Source organism: Hyperolius riggenbachi, chromosome 2 (assembly GCF_040937935.1).
Source record: "Hyperolius riggenbachi isolate aHypRig1 chromosome 2, aHypRig1.pri, whole genome shotgun sequence".
Lineage (NCBI taxonomy): Eukaryota > Metazoa > Chordata > Amphibia > Anura > Hyperoliidae > Hyperolius > Hyperolius riggenbachi.
Window position 1 is genome coordinate 93,619,547 of NC_090647.1, and position 21,765 is coordinate 93,641,311.

The 21,765-nt window shown below is 40.9% G+C and overlaps 1 protein-coding gene across 9 annotated transcripts in view; it reads left to right on the forward strand.

Moving 5' to 3' along the window:
• The window catches only part of NBEA (neurobeachin), an 866,760-nt gene that overhangs the window by 475,021 nt on the left and 369,974 nt on the right, over positions 1–21,765 (forward strand). For all 9 annotated transcript variants that reach the window (XM_068267062.1, XM_068267067.1, XM_068267066.1 and 6 more), the window contains one exon: positions 13,261–13,322. In XM_068267062.1, the coding sequence (XP_068123163.1) occupies positions 13,261–13,322 (62 nt within the window). The remainder of the gene's footprint in view (positions 1–13,260; positions 13,323–21,765) is intronic.

Below are 21,765 nucleotides of genomic sequence, written 5' to 3' on the forward strand. Positions count from 1 at the left end.
GAACCACTATCACTGGCAATTATAGATGTGGGAAGACTCGTTGTGGATGCTGCTCATTCATGATGCACGGCACAAAAGAATTTGTCCACCCAGGAGGGTGGTCGATCACACAAAAACAATTTATCAACTGTGCATCAGAATTTGTTATATATGTCTTGGAATGTAGCTGCAGACAACTCTATGTAGGAAGAACTACCCGACCTCTAAGAAAACGCTTGGGGGAACATAATAAATGCAATATCCTCTCCAAATCCGAAAAACACAGTGTCCCCAGACACTTCAATAAATTCCATCAATCGGACCCTGGGTGCCTGAAGATCTATGGTCTAGAACAGATTCCAGCCTCTCTTACCAGAGGGTTGAGATACAAAAGACTTTGTGAGCAAGAAGTATTCTGGATCTTCAAGCTGAACACACTGTCTCCGGAAGGTCTGAATGAAGACCTAGAAGTCCGAAGTTTCCTGCAGTGATGAGGCCAACTCCCAACACATTAGAAATAGACACTGGATCCCTCTCTCATCCCGGTCTTGCCGCCCCTCCCCCCTTTTTCCCTTTCCTTTCCTCTCCTCCCCCCCCCCCCCCCCATTTTCCCTTCCCATCGATCCCCCTCCTGTCTTCTTCCCTGGTCTTCCACCACCCCCTTTTTCACAGTTCTTGGGGTGTCCACGGGCACACCACCCCCAATATCCCCCCCTTCCCCCCCCCCTTGCCTTTTCCCCTCCAGCCCTCCCCTCCTCTCCCTCCCCCCCCCCCTCATCCCCTAGGGTCCCCAGGGTCACCCCGTCCTGAGGTCCCCCACGGCCCCTCCCCTCTCTGTCCACCCGGTTCATTAATGTATATATGTTGTGTATCATGTATGTAATCCAATTGAACATCTGTCTATGTCCACTGTAACAGCATATATGAAAGCGCCTCACTGTGCAAAGCACAGTGACATCCGCCAGCATGAAAGCGACCTAATGGTCGCATCTAGATGGCTTTGATCCTTTTATAAAATGGGCGACCATGCGGAGGGCGGTTTTCGGTCCCGACTCCCTATAGCCGAAGTTCTCTTAAGAACTTTGTCCTCAGATACATCCCATAGATACCTGTGTCCTCCCAAGATGAGATGAAATGGGAGGACACAGCCTCATATCCTGAGAAGCGAGGATTGGTGTGGTATGGATAGTCTGGCATAGGCGCACGAGCCGCGCGGTTCCAACCACTAAGAAGAATAAATCTTGGGCCAGCCACTAATAAAACGTCGAGCTAGCCATCCACAATACCTCCGTCGCCCCCCTCCCGTCGGACACGGTTGCAGATATTGCACAGATATAAGCTGTGTTGAGTCAGCCGCCCACAAAACCCAGTAAAACGCCAGTAAAACGCTGGTAGAACGCTGGACCTACCGCACAGATATAGGCTGCGTTGAGTCAGCCGCCCACAAAACCCAGTAAAACGCCAGTAAAACGCTGGTAGAACGCTGGACCTACCGCCCATAATATCCCTTCCGCCTGAAAAAAGCGCAGATACTGCGCTAGGTTAGCCGTCTAATAGGCACACCAACACTGCACTCCCTGCTGATTTAAACTAGGGAGCGCGACATGGCATTGATACCATCCAGTAGCGGAAGCAGCCAATTTATATAGAGTATGATGCAGAGTATGCTGCACAAACCCCATTCACAAAACATTCTCATACACATTGAGGCTACCAAAAAATAGGGGGCGAGGGAATCCTCTTACCCAGACACGTACATGTTGTCTCCTATAATTTAACATTAGTGACAGGTTAGTCATTTACAATCAGGTGTTCTAATGTATTGTTATTAAAAATAATGATTATAGGCAGTGCGCCCCTCCGCACAGACATGGAGTCTGTCACTGACTAATGAATTTTATAGTTCCCGATCCATTTTAACAATTTATCGTTGTGAAAGGTTTTTTTTTTTTATATAAAATATACAAGAATAGTATTTGCTAATAGGTCGGCGAATAGCCGATGGTTTTTATTTTATTTTATGCAGGGCAACTTTCCCCGTTCACTTAGAGTGACATAAGCAGTCACTCCCCTTGTTCCTCCCATATCGGGTAGTATAAAATAGAGCCGTACACGCCGTCACGTCACCTGACGAAGGCGTGGTTAGCGCCGAAACGCGTCGTGACGTCAGACGGCTCCAGCGCGACCAAGCCCCGCCCACCGAATCCAGCTCCGCGTCGGGACACACCGCACCTGTTGTTTTGGCCAAACACAGGGTAGGAGAGGACGGCTGGCAGGCCTGAGATGCGCTTCTGTTTTTAACACACTGTAAGTGTAATTTGTATGCGTGGAATTTTAAGTAAAGAAAAGTATTGCACCAAAGGAGCGCTCTTGTCTCTTCTACTGATCTATTGGGCTGTAGTAGTGTCTGAATGACACCAGAAACAAGCATGCAGCTAATCTTGTCAGACCTGAAAGTCAGAAACCCCTGATCTACATATGCTTGTTCAGGGTCTATGGCTAATAGTATAGAGGTAGAGGATCAGCAGGATGTCGGGCAACTGGTATTGCCTTAGATCTTCCCCCTTCCCTGCTGTTGGACTGACCACTTAAACTTAAAATGTATTGGCTAGCAAGCATGAGGCTCTGCCCAAGACCAGTATTAACAAGTAAGGCTTTCAAATCGCATGTCAAAAAGCCTTGGTTTGAAATTCAGATTACCTTCTGCTTATTTCCATTTGCAGCCAAGGACTCCCAATGGTCATGAAAGGCTTCAGAAAGGGACAGGATGCAATAACAAAGATGTGTGTATATTGCACACTAAGTAGTTTTGGCAATGTTGGTCATTATTTAGGTTAACAATGGAAAATCGTAAAAGGCTGTTATTGAGGAAGACAAAGAATAAATACAAAATTAAATTTGAAAGAGTCCTGTTCATGGTCAGATAATTACAGCTGTACTCTTGCTCTTTTTCTGAGATACACATTTCAACATCAACGGAAGTGATACAATCTGATTTGGGGTTACTGTAAATTGCTGTACCTTCCACAAAGCACTACAGTGGCGTAGTGATGAGTTTTCCCGCCTTGCAGTGCTAAGTCTCTGGTTCGAATCCTAGCCAGGGTGCCATCTGTACAGTGATTGTATGTTCTCCTTGTGTCTGTGTGGGTTTCCCTTAGGCACTCCTGTTTTCCCCCACATCCCAAAAAACATACAGATAACTTAATTGGCTTCCCCCAAAATTGGCCCTAGACTCTGATACATACACAACGTGATACATCTTCTCAAAAAATTAGCATATTGTGATAAAGTTCATTATTTTCTGTAATGTACTGATAAACATTAGACTTTCATATATTTTAGATTCAAATACACACAACTGAAGTAGTTCAAGCCTTTTATTGTTTTAATATTGATTATTTTGGCATACAGCTCATGAAAACCCAAAATTCCTATCTCAAAAAAATTAGCATATTTCATCCAACAAATAAAAGAAGTGTTTATAAAACAAAAAAAGTCAACCTTCAAATAATTATGTTCAGTTATGCACTCAATACTTGGTCGGGAATCGTTTTGCAGAAATGACTGCTTCAATGCAGCGTGGCATGGAGGCAATCAGCCTGTGGCACTGCTCAGGTGTTATGGAGGCCCAGGATGCTTCGATAGCGGCCTTAAGCTCATCCAGAGTGTAGGGTCTTGCGTCTCTCAACTTTCTCTTCACAATATCCCACAGATTCTCTATGAGGTTCAGGTCAGGAGAGTTGGCAGGCCAATTGAGCACAGTAATACCATGGTCAGTAAACTATTTACCAGTGGTTTTGGCACTGTGAGCAGGTGCCAGGTCGTGCTGAAAAATGAAATCTTCATCTCCATAAAACTTTTCAGCAGATGGAAGCATGAACCCACTTTTGAACCAGAAACAGCGTCAGGAGCGCCTGACCTGGGCTACAGAGAAGCAGCACTGGACTGTTCCTCAGTGGTCCAAAGTACTTTTTTCGGATGAAAGCAACTTTTGCATGTCATTCGGAAATCAAGGTGCCAGAATCTGGAGGCAGACTGGGGAGAGGGAAATGCCAAAATGCCTGAAGTCCAGTGTCAAGTACCCACAGTCAGTGATGGTCTGGGGTGCCATGTCAGCTGCTGGTGTTGGTCCACTGTGTTTTATCAAGGGCAGGGTCAATGCAGCTAGCTATCAGGAGATTTTGGAGCAATTCATGCTTCCGTCTGCTAAAAAGCTTTATGGAGATGAAGATTTCATTTTTCAGCACGACCTGGTACCTGCTCAAAGTGCCAAACCCACTGGTAAATGGTTTACTGACCATGGTATTACTGTGCTCAATTGGCCTGCCAACTCTCCTGACCTGAACCTCATAGAGAATCTGTGGGATATTGTGAATAGAAAGTTGAGAGACGCAAGACCCAACACTCTGGATGAGCTTAAGGCCGCTATCGAAGCATCCTGGGTCTCCATAACACCTGAGCAGTGCCACAGGCTGTTTGCCTCCATGCCACGCCGCATTGAAGCAGTCATTTATGCGAAAGGATTCCCTTTATGCACTATTGAGTGCATAACTGAACATAATTATTTGAAGGTTGACTTTTTTTGTTTTAAAAACACTTTTCTTTTGTTGGTCGGATGAAATATGCTAATTTTTTGAGATAGGAATTTTGGGTTTTCATGAGCTGTATGCCAAAATCATCAATATTAAAACAATAAAAGGCTTTAACTACTTCAGTTGTGTGTATTTGAATCTAAAATGTATGAAAGTCTACAGAAAATAATGAACTTTATCACAATATGCTAATTTTTTTAGAAGATCCTGTATATGGACATATGATTGTGGTAGGGATTAGATTATGAGCCCCTCTGAGGGACATTTAATATTCTCTGCATATTGCTGCGGAAGATGTCTGCGCTATATAAATACTAAATAATAATAGTAATAATAATTCTAGTCTAGGCTTCCTTCCTTGGGGCCATCTACTGGAGTGCCGCCTGTAGCCCCTGACTGATGTATAATGTGTATATTTTGTGCTTATATGAGATGTAACAGGGCTTCACTTTGCTTCCCACATTCATCCTATAAAGAGCTGTTTTAGTTACATTTCCATATGTTTTGTAAGATTTTTTTTTTTTTAGAATTCGGGTTAGTTACAGCAGCACACCCACCCAGCTGGAGCAGTTATGTATCCAACTAGTATATATACTGTACTGCTCCAGAGGTTCATCGCAGTGTCTTTTGCGGAGTGGATGCATGCCATTTTATCCGATGAATGGCAACATAGCCACCGTTTAAACAAGATCATGCAGGTTAGGTTTTCATGATGTATTGACACAACAGACAAACCAAGACATGGTGAAAACCGTATGTGAATGGACTCATTGGAAAGTAAGGATCCATTCTCCATGTCTGTTGGTCCGCTGGCAAGTAGTGATCCAGCAGTATACCCTAAATCTGTCAAGATTTAAACTACGTCCTTTTTTTTAATTTTTTTTTTTTTTTAAGGAAATGGTTTAATTACAGTTTGAGAGGTTTCAGGACTGGCAGCTGCCTTTACTCATCCTGGCAATGTCATCTTTCTCACAACATGCATCAATATCTCTTTCGATGGTTATAACACGATTATAGATTTTTCTGATGCATGTCTAACAGACTTCTGCAGTCCCTTACGGAATACGAGAGATTAAAGCACACTCGCTACTTCAGTGAATTTAAGCTTTCTTCAATAAATCCACTTTTCTGTAAAATGTAGAAAGGAAGAGTTTGGTCCAAGTACCTTTCTCTTGAATGTGCTTTGTTTTTTCCACCAGTGAAGATCTCATGGCCAGATGTCGGATGTGTGAGGAGAAGATGTTTGGAGTCCAGCAGAGAACATTTTAAGCCAGTGTTAGAGCTGTGTACTAAACAACTTGCCTACAGTGTTATTTTTGTAAACCTTTGAACCACAGCAATTTTCCTGAATTAATCTGGACTTCTGAGCTTGGCTGTTTCTGTAGTTTCTGAGTCACACTTCTTCAACAAGCATGTAGCCAGCTGGTTAAAATAAAGAACAAGCTAAATTATGTAAAGTTTTTTTTTTCTCCTTTAGGGTCCAAAGCACATGGACAGCTAAGAGCCACATCTAATTATATGGTGTGTGTGTGTGTGTGTACTCATAATCTACTAGCCCAGGAATAGTCTAGAGTTAGTTTCTTATGAGACCAGCTAATCAGTATATTTTTGAGATATGGAAAGAAACCAGGAGAAACACATAGACAGATTGCAGACTCCATGCAAGTGTTTCTTTTTATCCATTTTTTTTAAGGAGATGATTAAAATATCCACTTCAACATTCCTCTCACTTCTAACGTCAATTAAGTACAAGTGGTCTAAATTCAAACTTTCAATTCGTCAACTAGTGCTTTGATTTTACCGCACGACACATTAAAGGTTGTACCATTAAAGAGGGTTCTAAAAAGAGGTTTTTCGCCTTCCTCTGGATCAACAGGGATATGTGAGGGAGCAGGCTGGTGTTGTACTTTGTTCTCTGGTTGAAATCGATCTGTATGTATATGTAAAGCCCTTTTATTCAAAAATTGGTCCCTATTTGTCCCCTAATTTTATTTTATTTTATTGTACCTGGTCTGTGTGCCTTTGGTGAACCTTGCCAAACTGCAATGACAGCAGGATTGTGGATTTTTTTAGGCTACTGTAACAAGCTTATCTCAAAGTGCAAGTAACATATATTTCCCATTTCAGATAAGATAAGGACATAATGATCAGAAGGTTATTGAATCTCCCCTCCCTTTGAAGAGTTTACACAGTGATGTAAGCCTGTTATCTTTGGGGAGGGAGGGTGAATGCTGTAGGAGGGACAGTAACCTGTAAATTAAAGAGGAACTCCAGTGAAAATAATGTAATAAAGTGCTTCATTTTTAGAATTATGTATAAATGATTTAGTCGGTGTTTGCCCATTGTAAAGCCTTTCCTCTCCCTGATTTACATTCTGACATTTATTACATGTGGACATTTTTGCTGCTGGCAGGTGATGTCAGTGGAAGGAGATGCTGCCTGCTTTATTGGCAGTTGGAAACAGCTGTAAACAGATATTTCCCACAATGCAATGAGGTTTACAGACCGGAAACTGTAAGGACCATGGTCCTGACATCCCACTGTGGGAGGGGTTTCACCACAATATTAGCCATACAGACCCCTCGGTGATCCGTTTGAGAAAAAGAAAAGATTTCTCATCGGAAAGGGGGTATCTGCTACTGATTGGAATGAAGTTCAATTCTTGGTTACGGTTTCTCTTTAACACTGAGCTGGGCTAAAAAAAGGGAGGGCTGAAATGTCACTTTTAGCATTACAGAGAAAAATTAAAAATGGAAACCAGCAGAAATATTTTCTTTTTTCATATAACATTTAAATCTGACAGTGAACAGTAAAATCAGGATATGTAAGAAAAATAAATTCATATTGGATGATTTTTTTTTTCAGTTAGCACTGGGCCTTTCATTGGGTTATGCCATACAGGAAAAAGAAACATACCAACTTTATCAACTATTTTGTTGACCCATTTGTTTAACTTGAAGCTGCGTAGCAAAAGCAACTTCAATTGCAAGCATGCCCATATTTTTATATTGTGTGTTCATGATTCATTAAAATGTACTGTCTGTTGCCTGCAGAATATTTTATTTTCTGTAAGCCAAAAGAAATTATGGTAAAAATAAGCTTTTGATTTTATCCTCACACTCAAGGTGCTGTATAAAACCAAATAATGATTTGCTAATAGCAAGGATTAAACAACTGTAAAATGTTCCTCTGTATGTCATGGTCGTGCCAATATATAGACTGCAGGAGCTCTAAGCCTAATCATATAAGCTATATAACTATTTAAAAAAAAATATAACTATTTTAACCACTTCCTCTCGCCTGGGACGAGTAACTATAGCCCTGCAAATTGCCATAACTCCGTCCTACTATGTCCCTCCCCGCCACGTGTTCCTGCTCAAATTACTTGAGTTACAATGTTTCAGACATACAAAATATACATTACTGGTTTTTATTACATATTTTGTTGTTAAATGTTACAGTATTGTATAAACTGTTGGAGGCAGTTAAAAACAAATTTAAAGCAATTTGAAAACAACCAAAAACCTTGTTAATGCTAATGTGTCTAAAGAGTTGTCCAAAAGTAAATCATTTGTCCACGTTTCACCATTTTTAACACAGGACAAAACTTATAAACAGGTTCCGTTCTGGGTGATTGTTTAAAAGTAGGGAACCCGCTTTACAAGTGTCTGATCATTCGAGATTACAACCATTGCTAGTAGACATAAAAAATAAACATCTTGAAATCAATAAGGATGTAAAATATTGAAGCTTATCTGCCATGAATGAATATGATTTATCCCCACATATTTTTCTTTTTTTGAGAAATAAATTCCTATTTACTGCTAGATATTTTATTTAGAGTTTGGAAAAGTCCTAATATATAAAGTTATTAGATAGTTACTGGTAATTTTATTTAATCAAAAAGAGAGATAGTTTGCTGGCACTAGATGCGGCAAGCAAGAGTACACATTCACCTTATTCCCCCGTGCTCTCAACAGATGCAGATATCTTGTAAAAATAGGTACCAGTAGGTTGTCGGGCACCAAGTAAAACACTTTAGGCTTTATCCTTCCCTTAGGATAATAGTGTACAAAAAGGACAAACATTACCAAGCAATGCTGCACAAGTCTGCGGCCGCAGACTCCTGCCCCCATTGCTTGGTAATGTTTGTCCTTTTTGTACACTATTTCTAATTCATGCTTTAGTACTCCCTTAGGTCAGACTACCATTTTTTATGATCTTTTTTATGATTTTTTTTTATGGGTATGGTAAATGCTGTATTACATTGCATCACCAACCTATGCACAACCAACCATATAAAGTAACTGAAGTAGTATATATGAGAATCCATGAACTTTACAAGTTTAACAAGAGCAACATAGCTGCTGTCGTTACAAAATATATGGGTTGACAATGAACACAGTATGATGGAAAAAAATGTTAATTTGGTTTTGGCAGATCTAGTTTATAATATTTTAAAAAGTAGTAATACATATGATTTTTTTTTTGTTTTCTACTTTTATAATTTATTTATTTCTACCTCCATCACTAATAATGTAAATGCTTGCAAATACATTGTTTTTTAATTTGAAAGCACTATAATGTGAGATGCTAGTGTATCAATGAGTTAATTGTAATAATTATTATGCACAGTATGTATTGAATTACGCTATATATTTATTAAGAATTATTTAAATATAACCCCCCTCCCCCCCTTCCCTTTTTACTTTTGGGTAGGACACCCCTTTGGGATATTTCTGGACATCCTGCTGTATAATTGCCAACTTTTTAATTTTAAATTGAGAAATTAAAGTCTTGGGACTCCTTTTAAACATATTGGTTTTAGTCTTTATTTCTACTGTATAAATAATAAACTCCATACACAGATTGATTAGTGACCAATGTCATTATATAGGGCCTGAGCCCGCTAACGCATTTGTGTCCACTTCTGTCTGTTTTTTGTTTTTTTTCTTAAAATCTGTAACTGTGGTCTGCTGCTGAAAAGCAGGCAGAAGGGGACACAAATGCGTTAGTGGGCTCAGGCCCCTATAGTCACTCTGGCCAGTTGGGATTTTCCTAATGGGGAACTTTGTCTTCCAAACAAAATTATACTTAATAATATAACAGGTGGTTGTGTTGGATTTCCTATCATTTAATCTCTGTAGTCTTTTACTGAAGCTGGAGGTCATTTATTGCTCCCCCCCCCCCTTCCCCCACATATTTTCAAGGGCTTGAGTACATGGAGCACAGAGTGAACGCATTGTGTTTGCTCCACATTTGCCGCTACATTCGCAAAATCCAAACGCAGCTGAATAAAATAAGCTGCATTTGGAAACCCCCAGGCAGCATAGTGGGTATTTAAACTCTGTGTACACAAGCCCTTAATGGTATATACCCTCTGAGTTTGCCTATCTGTTCAGCTATTTTCAAACACACACTGCTGTGGGATCATAGCTGTCTAGATGTCCTTTGCCATTAACACTCAAGCAATAAGCACAATGAAGAAAAAGTAGTTATTAACTCACTGAATTTTTGTGGGCATGAAAGGATGGGTAAATTCTTAGCAGTAGTAAAGTTCAATAGATTACCAAGGGAATCACAAGGCACTGCAAAATCTGCAGCTCTTGCAATTTAGGGCTCAACAGCATCCAGGTCAAGGAAGGCTCATTCATAAGTATTAATGTTAACTAATCAAATGCTGGCCAGGGTAATTTATAAGTCACCTACACACACCTACATGCTCATACACACACACATACATGCGCACACCTACACACACCCCTACACACCCCTACACACACACACACCTACACCTACACACATACACACACACACACACACACACCTACACACACACACACACACACCTTTCCATTTGCAACAGGAGAAAGTCAGAACTATTATAGTATATGAAGAATGTAGCAATGTAGAGTATGGGTGATATTTGCAATAAGTCCAGGAAAGGATGCCTTTGTTCTTCTGTAGTTTTTTCTATCCATGACATGCAGCTTTTCTGTATGGCAAGCATGGATTAGCATAAAAACCTTTGCTTCCGTGCTGCTTTATCCTGCCATGTACTGGTTTTCTTTTGAGGCTGGGTGCACACATGGCTGTGCGTGAAAGTCTGAGTTTTCTGTCGTGTGTTTTTTTTGTGTGTGTGCTTTTTTAGTGCATTTTTGGCGCATTCGCCTTAGTGTTTTCTAGCTTTTTGCGGTCATTTTTATGCGTTTGCGGTTCGCATATACAAAACGCATATGCGTTTCCATGCGGTTTTCAATTTCGTTCTATGGAAATCTCTAGGAAGACAACAGGAAGCGGAAATGCATCAGGAAAAAAAAAACACCTATAAAAACACATGAAAAATGCATACTATTGCGTTACCATTGACTTTCATTATGTGCGTTTTTGAAAACTATGCAACAAAACCAGCGTTTTTAAAAAATGCATGTTTGAAAACGCATCAAAAACGCATATGCATTTTTATATGCTTTTTTTAATGCGGGCCATTGACTTCCATTAGTGGCAAAAATGCTGCATTTTCGGCAACGCTAGCATTTCTGCTAAGTGTGTTCCCAGCCTTAACGTAAAAACTGGACATAGGTGTGAAAGTAAGGATCCATTATTGTTTACTAAGCAGTGGTGAAAATCCAGCGCTAACTAGCTGTGCCCAACAGCATGGAGGAAAGGGCCACCCTCTGACACAAGCTGTCAATCATCTCACAAACTCGTACAGTATTCTGTATAGCATGCTCAAGTCCAGGCCGGCAGAGTCTATGTGTGGATTCAGAAAGAGGGAGACAGGCACTGCTTAGCATGTGTGTTTTTTGAGTGTGAGGCAGGGAACATACTTGTCTTTCAGTTTTCTGTGCGCGTTTTCCTGCATACTTTTTCTGCACACCAAGTGTGTTTCTATGCAGGCAATCGCGTGTGTTTTTTCACAGCAGCTTATGTAATTTCATGTGCAGAGTCCTCATGCAGAATGTCAGTTTTTTTTCTGTGCGTGAACAACATATTAAGTGTGTACTAGCCCATTGATTAACATGAGTTCTCAGTTTTTCTGTGCAAAAAACCAGGGCTGTGGAGTCGGTACAAAAATCTTCCGACTCCTCAGTTTATGAAAACAGTGACTCCGACTCCGGGTACCCAAAATAGCTCCGACTCAGACTCCTAGACTCCGACTCCTTAGTCTAATACTTAACAGGGCTGTGGATTTTGTACAAAACTCATCCGACTCAGTCTCCTCAGTGTATGAAATCAATAACTCTAACTCCGGGTGCCCAAAATTGCCCCGACTCAGACTCCTCAACTCCGACTCCTCAACTCCGACTCCAACTCCGACTCCACAGCCCTGCAGAAAACACGTACGAAAACTGTCAAGTGTGTGTTTAGAGTGTGAGAGAAGCACTTACAGCTTGTGCAGGATCAGCAGCAAGGTGACAGCTGGCAGGCGTTGGGTCTGTTTGACTGGCACGATGGCCATTTCACGCTCCTGGCACCTGTTCACAGCTCAGTCAAACATTGAGTGCCTCTAACACACTCTAATACTTGTGCTAAGCAGTGCCACTCTCCGTCTCCCTGAATTGTTGATTGCATTTTTAAACTACTGTTGCCCTCCATATTCCTCTCAATTCCTGTTTAAAATAAACATTTACATTTCTAATAAAAAAAGAAATAAAATCATCCTCTCCAATTCTAGATTTTTTTAACTATCTGTACAGTAAATTTGTGTCTACTGGATACCAATGTTGCTTTTGAAGTGTCGCCAAAGTCAATTTCACATCGAAAATGCGATTTTCAATTTTGAAAAAATATATGCGATAATACAGTGTATTTTCACACTATGGTCAAAGACAATGAATTTCTATTTCCGATGTGAAAATTAATTTAATAAATTAACTATTAAAAAAATCTTTATTTTTAACCGTGAAAATTCACGTAAACTTCAAAAAAAAAGTTTTTTAGCATGGAAATCACAAAAACATTAAAAATCACAAAATTATTGCAGAATGATTTTCGATGGCATTTTCGCTCGAGTTTTACATTTTGGAATTGAGCACACTATACAGCCAATCTGAAAGGCTTGCTAGAAAAACTGTACTGGCAATGGTTGAAATGTTTATGGAATCTTTATTCTAATTTCTGGGAAAAGCAGCAAGCCAGTTACCAAAGTATGAAATCCTTTACACAAGTAATGTGCTGGTTTTACCATGGGCACAGTTTAAGGGAACCTAAACTGAGAGGGATATGGATTTTTTCTTTTAAACAATACCGGTTGCCTGGCAGCCCTGCTGATCTCTTTAGCTGCAGTAGTGGCGGAATTACACCTGAAACAAGCATGCAGCTAATCCAGTCTGACTTCAGTCAGAGCACCTGATGTGGCTGAAAGTTTTAGACACACAGGATCAGCAGGGGAGTCGGGTTTTTTAAAAGGAACAATCCATATATTTCTCAGTTTAGGTTCCCTTTAAATTAAATTTCGATGTTTTCCACTTTTAAGAACATCTGGCTGCGCATAGGTTTTTTTTTATTTTTTTTTTTGTAAACTGCCAAATTATTAGTATACCAGTTAAGTATAGTGTATGTGTTTTTCAAACAAATGTGAAATTGCCCTTTAATATGCAGAAAAGGTGTATATGGTGGAAAGGTGAAGGCTGTGACTGTTAATGTAATAATCTGGGCATATCTTTGTTTCTTTTTCCTCTCTTAGGCCTTGTATGTATGAAGTCCAGTACATCAGTGGTAGAACTGGTCATGCTGCTTTGCTCTCAGGTCAGTCTGATTTAGATATGTGTAAATAAAGTATTCTATTTTTCTTGCGTTGATACGGTTTTACTCAAGTTCCAGTTCCCGCCCGCTCTCCAATGTCTATTGTTCTTCTACAGTATTTGTGACCAATTCATAATATAATGCTGTGGTGTATCATACCATTTAGTAACTACAGATCAAAGACAGTTTTTATTCCAATACAGAGGAACTCAATTTAGGGTCTACCGCCTACCTTACAGTAGAGGGTATTTTCATATTATCACCTGCCTTACAGTAGAGGGTATCATCACCTGCCACATGGTAGAGAGTATTATCACCTGCCTTATGATAGAGCGTATTATTATCTACCTTATAGTAGAGAGTATTATCAGATTATTATCACCTGCCTTATGGTAGAGAGTATCATCACCTACCTTATAGTTATTATGAGAGTAGTATTACCTCCCTTATGGTACAGAATATTATCAGATTATTAACACCTACTTTATAGTTATTATCAGAGTATTATTACCTGCCTTATGGTAGAGAGTATTATCAGAGTATCATCACTTGCCTTATGGTACAGAGTATTATCACCTGCCTTATTGTAGAGAGTATTATCAGGGCCTGAGTTAGGCTGGCCAATTCATGTACTTTTCAAAAATCTGGGGATCTGTAGCCCCAACATGCCCGATGTATAAACTTTGAATTGATTTTGAGCAGGCCATTAACTGAATAGAATATCTGATCACCCTGATTGGTGGTGGCAGTAGAATCTTGTTATAAATTTCTGGCTATATTAAGCTCAGTTTTCAGGTTCTAACCTTGCACCTGTATATGCAATATGCAATATGCAATGTGCAATGTATGACCAACTTCTGATATGCTACTTGACCACATGCCTTGAAGCTTTGAAGTTTACTGTATTTTATTTTATTTCAACATTTCTATCATTTATTTTTTTCTTTTGTTGCTTTAAATATTACATAGTGTTGACCAGGGCTGTGGGGTCGGTACAAATATCATCAGACTCCTCAGTTTATTGAAACCACCGAGTCCAACTCCAGGTACCCAAAATTGCTCCACAGCAGGGGCGTAGCAATAGGGGGTGCAGAGGTAGCCACCGCATCGGGGCCCTTGGGCCAGAGGGGCCCCTAAGGGCCATCCCTCAACTACAGTATTAGCTCTCTATTGGTCCTGTGCTTGTAATAATCACTTCTATAGATACTTTGAATATTGGTAATCATTAACAAACTGCTCCCCATCCCCTTCTTGCACCTCTGACACTGTAGTTGCCATTGGCAGGTTTTGGTGCGCCGTATCAATTGTCCTGTATAGAGTGCTTGGGGGGCCTTGTTGTAAAACTTGCATCGGGTCCCACTGCTCCTTAGCTACGCCACTGCTCCACAGTCCTGGTGTTGACACTTCTCATAATAGTTTGTCCATATTGTTTTAATTTAAGCTAGAGTTTCATTAATTAGTTAATAGAAGGGCGTATGATGTAGACCAAGCCGACATTGAGAGATGCTGCACACCGCATGTCAATCTTGAGATTTAATGTGATGTTACAGCTCTCGCAGAATGTGAGAATGATGTAAATAGACTCTGTTATTCTTGATGAGACCAGTTCACAAAACAAGCTTGGGTCTGGCTTTGTTGTCTGCAGTAGGCGTGGCACTAACTGGTAGTTTGACCTCAATATGAAAATAATGGAAAATGCCTGCAAGTGCCATTCCATCACCTCTCGGCATCAGTGTGTGCCTATATGCCAATTGTGGCCAGGCAACACATGTAAAGCACCAGTCAGCGTTGATTAAAGGACAACCGTAGTGAGAAGAATATGGCGGCTGCCATATTTCCTTCTAAACAATACTGGTTGCCTGCTGGTCTATTTTGCTGCAGTAGTGTCTGAATCACACCAGAAACAAGCATGCAGCTTATCTTGTCAGATCTGACAATAATGTCAGAAGCACCTGAACTGCTGCATGCTTGTTCAGGGTCTATGGTTAAAAGTATTAGTGGCAGAGGATCAGCTGGATACCCAGGCAACTGGTATTGTTTAAAAGGCAATAAATATGGCAGCCTCCATATCCCTCTCGTTACAGTTGTCCTTTAACTCCTGTTAAAGTGTCAGTTAGTGTTAGGGACTTTTATTGCTGTTCATTGACAGTATATAGGAATGCTTAATAAGATGCAAATACTTCATGTTCATGCAGAATTATGCACAATTTATGAAATTTGATACAGTAGTACTAAATGAAGCTGAGGTGGGATTCAATTTGTCCACTTTCAAGCTGCACAAATTTGCATAAAAATTTGCATAATTTTGCACCTCATTTATCATCTCTAGCATAAAGGGCTATCGCGCATGCAGACAAAATTCAGTCAGGCTCAGAGGAGTCCATATACTGCTAAGAAATAGTTCAGGTCAGCCTATACAAAAATGATGCTTTGGAGCAGGGGTCCCCAAACTTTTTCGGTCAAGGGCCGGAACAACATACTTCAGACTGTCGGGGAGCCAGAAAATTCATAAGATGTTGAAAAACATGACATTGAATCTAGGTATAGATTCCCCCCACTCATACCCAGAGGAGAAATCCCAGCAGCATCCATTAAGTCACGCGTGCCTGAAGAATGTCTTTGTGCACCAGACAGTGAAGCATACCCAGGTGAAAACCTGCCGTCCAATTGGACAGCAGTGTTACCTGATGCAGAATTGGATTGGAAGCCAGTGAATAACTGCTTTCTGGCTTCTATAGTATGTGGATGGGTGGTGCCAGCACTGCTATTCTATATGCCGGCCGCTGATATTTAAAGGTGCAGTGGGTAGCATCTATAAGTTATACATTTTGTGTTTGGGGGGCCGGTGAAAATGCCTCAGCGGGCTGCATTTGGCCCGCAGGCCTTAGTTTGAGGATCACTGTTTTGGAGCATATACAGTGGCGTAGCAAAGGAGCTGTGGGTCCCGATGCAAGTTTTACAATGGGGCCCCCCCAAGCACTCTAAAAATAACAATTGATACAGCACACCAAAACCTGCCAAGGACAACCACAGTGTCAGAGGTGCAAGAAGGGAATGGGGAGCAGTTTAACGATTACCACTATTCAAAGTATCTCTAGGAGTGATTATTATGAGCACTGGACAAATAGAGAGCTAATACTGGTCGCTACCTCTGCAACCTCTATTGCTACGCCCCTGAGCATACATAGTTAGCACTATCAGTTACCAGTAGTAACAAGTGCTCTGAAAGCCCAGCAGGAAATGTTCCCAGAACTTTGCATTAAGTTTCAGAACAGAAACACTTCATTTTTTTAATTGTTTTAATTGGCTGGAATTCTGGCAATACATTTCCTATATGATTAATATTCAAACGTGCACACTGGGGTTGCCGAGTGATGTGAATATATCACTACAAACCTCAACCCTAATCAATGAAATGGTTTTTGCTGCTAGGAAAACAATCGTCTTTAACTGGTGGTCTTCATTCCCTGCCCAGCTGGGAAATGGCTTGCATTAGTAAACCAAATATGCTAATAAAAAAAGACTATATGCAAATTGAGGGTGTTCCAAAAAAAATGCTAGCCCTGGGACATCTGGACTCAATTGCCTTGTTCAGAAAATTACAGATCATGAAGTAATTTTGTAACTCGAAAATAAATTGGATACAACTTCTATTGAAGTTTATTTGGTGTGATGGCCACTTCTTGCCCTACTCTGTTGTAGGTTAAGCACCATCTGTCTTCTACAAATATCAAATCTAAATACATCTGCTTTTGGTGCTAAATTATAAGGACTGTCATATTTCACACATTGTGAGGTAAGACTTGTGAAATAAGACATTTTGGTGTCGACATTGTGTGTTTGACCTCTGTCCCACATACAGGGACTTTAGAGACGACAGAAAGTACAGTACTAATACTTACCCGGGGCTTCCTCCCGGCCCATAAACACGTCTAAGTCCCGCGCCGTCCTCCCGTGGTCTGCTGTTCTGCCGCGGTGAGCTCCGTTAACAGGCTCAGTCGATGCCAGTCAGGGTCTACTGCGCATGTACAGACCTTCCGTACATGCGCAATAGACCCGGACTGATGTCACTGAGCCTGGTAATGGAGCTTACCGCAGCTGAACAGCAGACCGCAGAAGGACAGTGTGGGACTTAGTACAAGTTTCATTGTATTAAAACAGGTCACAATATTAATCAATATATCTGCGAGTCCCTGTCAAGGTTGTAGATTACTAAATAACAAAAATCTAATGATAGATGACAATAAGTGCGGCGCTCTACACCTGTTAGTCCAACACACAAAAAGTATTGAGCATAAGTCCTAATTGGCACAAATGTCCATGTACCACTGCTCCCTAACAGTATGTGGATTTTCCAAAGTCTTCTTTTCTGCTTCACACATCAGCATACAGTTAACATATTGGTAGGTATCTCTCTCACCAGATTGATAGGCTGATTAATCACAGTCAGCAAAGGTCACGTTAAACAGTAGATGGGGTATTAGTGCAGATAAATCCCCTGGTATCCAATCTCTTCCTCCTAAATGTGGCTCAGACAAAAGAACATAGATAGCGTAATACTGCTGGAGCTTTACATAAAGGGCCCTCCACCAGGTACAGCAGCCTCAACCCCGTGCACATGAAGCAAGGACCACCAGCACTCTGTGTGTCCGTAAACAGAAGAATTCAAAGCTCACCAGATATGCTGGCTGACCATGACAGTTCAGCTAAAGCGTTTCATAGAACTTCCTCAATCTGATCAGCAGCCTTCTTCCTCAATAAACTCAGATAAGAAATAACATAGTGTAACTCCGTTTAATTAAAAATGTAAAAGTAGTAGTGCACTCACATTTGAACATAAGAACATGCGCATGTAAATTTAAAATCCAGGACGTCCTCACCGCCGCCGCTCACTCGTCTCCACTTTCGCCACGAGGCCACGCCCTACCGGTTTCGTCATATGACTGGCTTCAAGCCCCTGATGAGTCATATGACGAAACCGGTAGGGCGTGGCCTCGTGGCGAAAGTGGAGACGAGTGAGCGGCGGCGGTGAGGACGTCCTGGATTTTAAATTTACATGCGCATGTTCTTATGTTCAAATGTGAGTGCACTACTACTTTTACATTTTTAATTAAACGGAGTTACACTATGTTATTTCTTATCTGAGTTTATTGAGGAAGAAGGCTGCTGATCAGATTGAGGAAGTTCTATGAAACGCTTTAGCTGAACTGTCATGGTCAGCCAGCATATCTGGTGAGCTTTGAATTCTTCTGTTTACGGACACACAGAGTGCTGGTGGTCCTTGCTTCATGTGCACGGGGTTGAGGCTGCTGTACCTGGTGGAGGGCCCTTTATGTAAAGCTCCAGCAGTATTACGCTATCTATGTTCTTTTGTCTGAGCCACATTTAGGAGGAAGAGATTGGATACCAGGGGATTTATCTGCACTAATACCCCATCTACTGTTTAACGTGACCTTTGCTGACTGTGATTAATCAGCCTATCAATCTGGTGAGAGAGATACCTACCAATATGTTAACTGTATGCTGATGTGTGAAGCAGAAAAGAAGACTTTGGAAAATCCACATACTGTTAGGGAGCAGTGGTACATGGACATTTGTGCCAATTAGGACTTATGCTCAATACTTTTTGTGTGTTGGACTAACAGGTGTAGAGCGCCGCACTTATTGTCATCTATCATTGTTTAGGGTGGTTATACCCACCCAGTTGTACGGCGACCCACGGGTTAGTTCCTAAGTTTTGCATCAATTTATGTTCAACAAGGTTTAAGAGAAGCGCACATACCACATTGACGTTTAACAAAAATCTAATGCTTTTTCCTCAAAAGACATTCCCTACCGCCTGAGAACCTCCACCATCTTCCTGCTCTGATTACTGACAGAATACTGACTTATTTAATAAGCACTTGGAAAGTGTGATGGCGGTTCAACCACAGAAGTTTACAATGGCAACAAATTAAACTGTATTCTGCTCCTCGCCATACTGTGATAAACTGAAAATCCTGGGTTACTGTACATCTCGCTAAACCCTGCCTTATTAGATAGGCCAATTGTTGCTAGGCGCAGAGAATACCACTTTGCGGTTTTAAGGACTTCTTAAAAATCGGCTTTGATCTAAGAGTGAAACGTCTCAGTATTTTTGTATTCTGATCCATCCTGGTGCCACATTGGAAGGCCAAGTTATAAAGATCTGATGCAGCAGTGGCGGCTATGTACTTTCACCTACAATCTGTCCTGAGGCCTCCAGTATTTCTTACAATGCCTTCTGCACCAGCTGACAGCTTTATTAGCTTGTGTTACTGGATTATTATTTGCTTTGCATTTGAATCTTACATTTACAGCTTGAAAAGTCTTAAAGGACTACTATTGCAAAAAAAATTGGAATTTAAAATATGGTACATGTGTACACATACACACATTTCTCCTAAATTCCTGTGGCTTACAGTAGGCAGTACAAATCTGGTAGGTTTTGGGTTAGTCCATCTCCTCATTGGGGATTCTCAGGATTCTTTATTTTCAAAAGCACTTGCTGAATAGCAGTTGCTCTGTCCAGGGACTTAGCGCGCGTAAAATTTTGCGCGCGTAAAACTTTACGCGTGCAAAGTTACCGAGCGATCTGATTGAGAAATCCGGTGCTAACCTACTTAGCACCCTGGTTAGCGCGTCTAAAGACTTTAGACGTGCTAAGTAGGTTATCACCGCTTTGTGAATCAAGCCCATAGTGTGCAAATAAGTAGGCCAGCTGGCTAACAGCTTTGTATAGGAGTGTTTTGGTAAAGAATAAAGGAAATACTGAGAATATCCCACAAGGAGATGGTCCTAGTCCAAAACCTGTCAGATCTGTCAAGAGTTTTACTGCGTACTGTAAGGGACAGCAACATAAGAGAAAAGTAATTTATAGCTTATTTTACTTTGGGAGAAATGTACTTCTTAGAAGTATGAATATACACGTATTTTACATTTTACAGTTTTAGCAATAATGGTCCATTAAATGAAATGCAGTCATTAGATTTTTAGGCAGGGGTCCTATGATGGTGGGACTCTCATTATTATTTTTGTTAGTATTTATACAGAGCCGACATCTTCCGCAGCGCTCTGTAGAGCATACTGTCTTGTTGCTTAACTGTCCCTCAGAGCGGCTCACAATAAGCCTATTAACTTCTCTCTGTTTTTGGGATGTGGAAGGATACCACAGTGCCTGGAGGAAACCCACACAGGCACTGGGAAACCATACAAAATCTGTGCAGATTCAAACTAGGGACCCATCGCTGCCAGGCAAGAGCACTAACCACTACACCACCATGCTGCCCTACCTCTATCTATGTGAGTCTAATTAGTGTTCTGGAGCTAGCTAAATCTGCGTTCACATTTAGACACCGATAGCTGTCTGAAACAATCATTTCTGGTTGTACCAAGCAGCCTGTTGTGCCATGGAGGGAGGGAGAGTACGCTGCTCGCTGCAGCAGGTGCTGTACAGTGCACAGTTAGAGACACTGAAGCGAAAAAAAAATTATGATGAATTAGTTGTGTAGTACGGATAATTACTAGAACATTAGTAGCAAAGAAAATATTCTCATATTTTTATGTTCAGTTATATAGTGTTAACATTGCATCATTCTCTAATATTTGCAGTTTACACACTGCTCAGCATTCTAAATGATTTTACAGAGCAGCCCAGTGAAGTATTGACCTGTCCTCTGCAGAGGAAAAGAAGATACAGTGACTGACAGTTGAGATAATAAGCTTCAGAAGACAGAGCTTTCTGCAACTTTGAAAGTCGTGGAGCTCAATGGCTCTTTTGCATAGATAACTGGAGTTTCTGAGTGCTTCCTGTGCTGGAAACAATATTAGACTTATGTCTCTGCACCTAATGGTTTATTTCTTAGCTGTACTACACATACCAATCATTATATTTTTTTCGCTTCAGTGTCTCTTTAAGGATTCTCCAGAGAAGTGCACAGTGTAGACAGACACCCACATCTACCACAAAGCGGTATATTCTGGATACTATATTTTTTTTCTCAGGCCCAGTTCACAGTGCGTTGCTGAATAATTCTGTTTGCGAACTCCCTGCCCATACAGTTCTATGGGCCTGTTCACAGTAACAAGCCACATTATTCTAACTCCCTGCATGGGGGCTTTGCATTAACGTATATGTCCAGTCTCCATTGCATTTCACACACATTTCCATGTGTGCGTTATGCAACTGACCATTGTGAACCCAGCCTCATAGCTTTTTAGCTTTTGTCCAGCGAATAGTAACTTCTTTGGTATGTTTTTACCGACCAATTGCTGTTGACTTCCCCAGCAACAGGAGGTCCCCATCCCCTCTTTAATCCCTCCACCTTCTGTAGGAATGACCTTGCTATGTGGTGAAGCTGAACGTATGTTTTCATATGGAAGTTTGCATGTGCAGCATTCATCTATACCTTATATTTAGCTTAAGTTG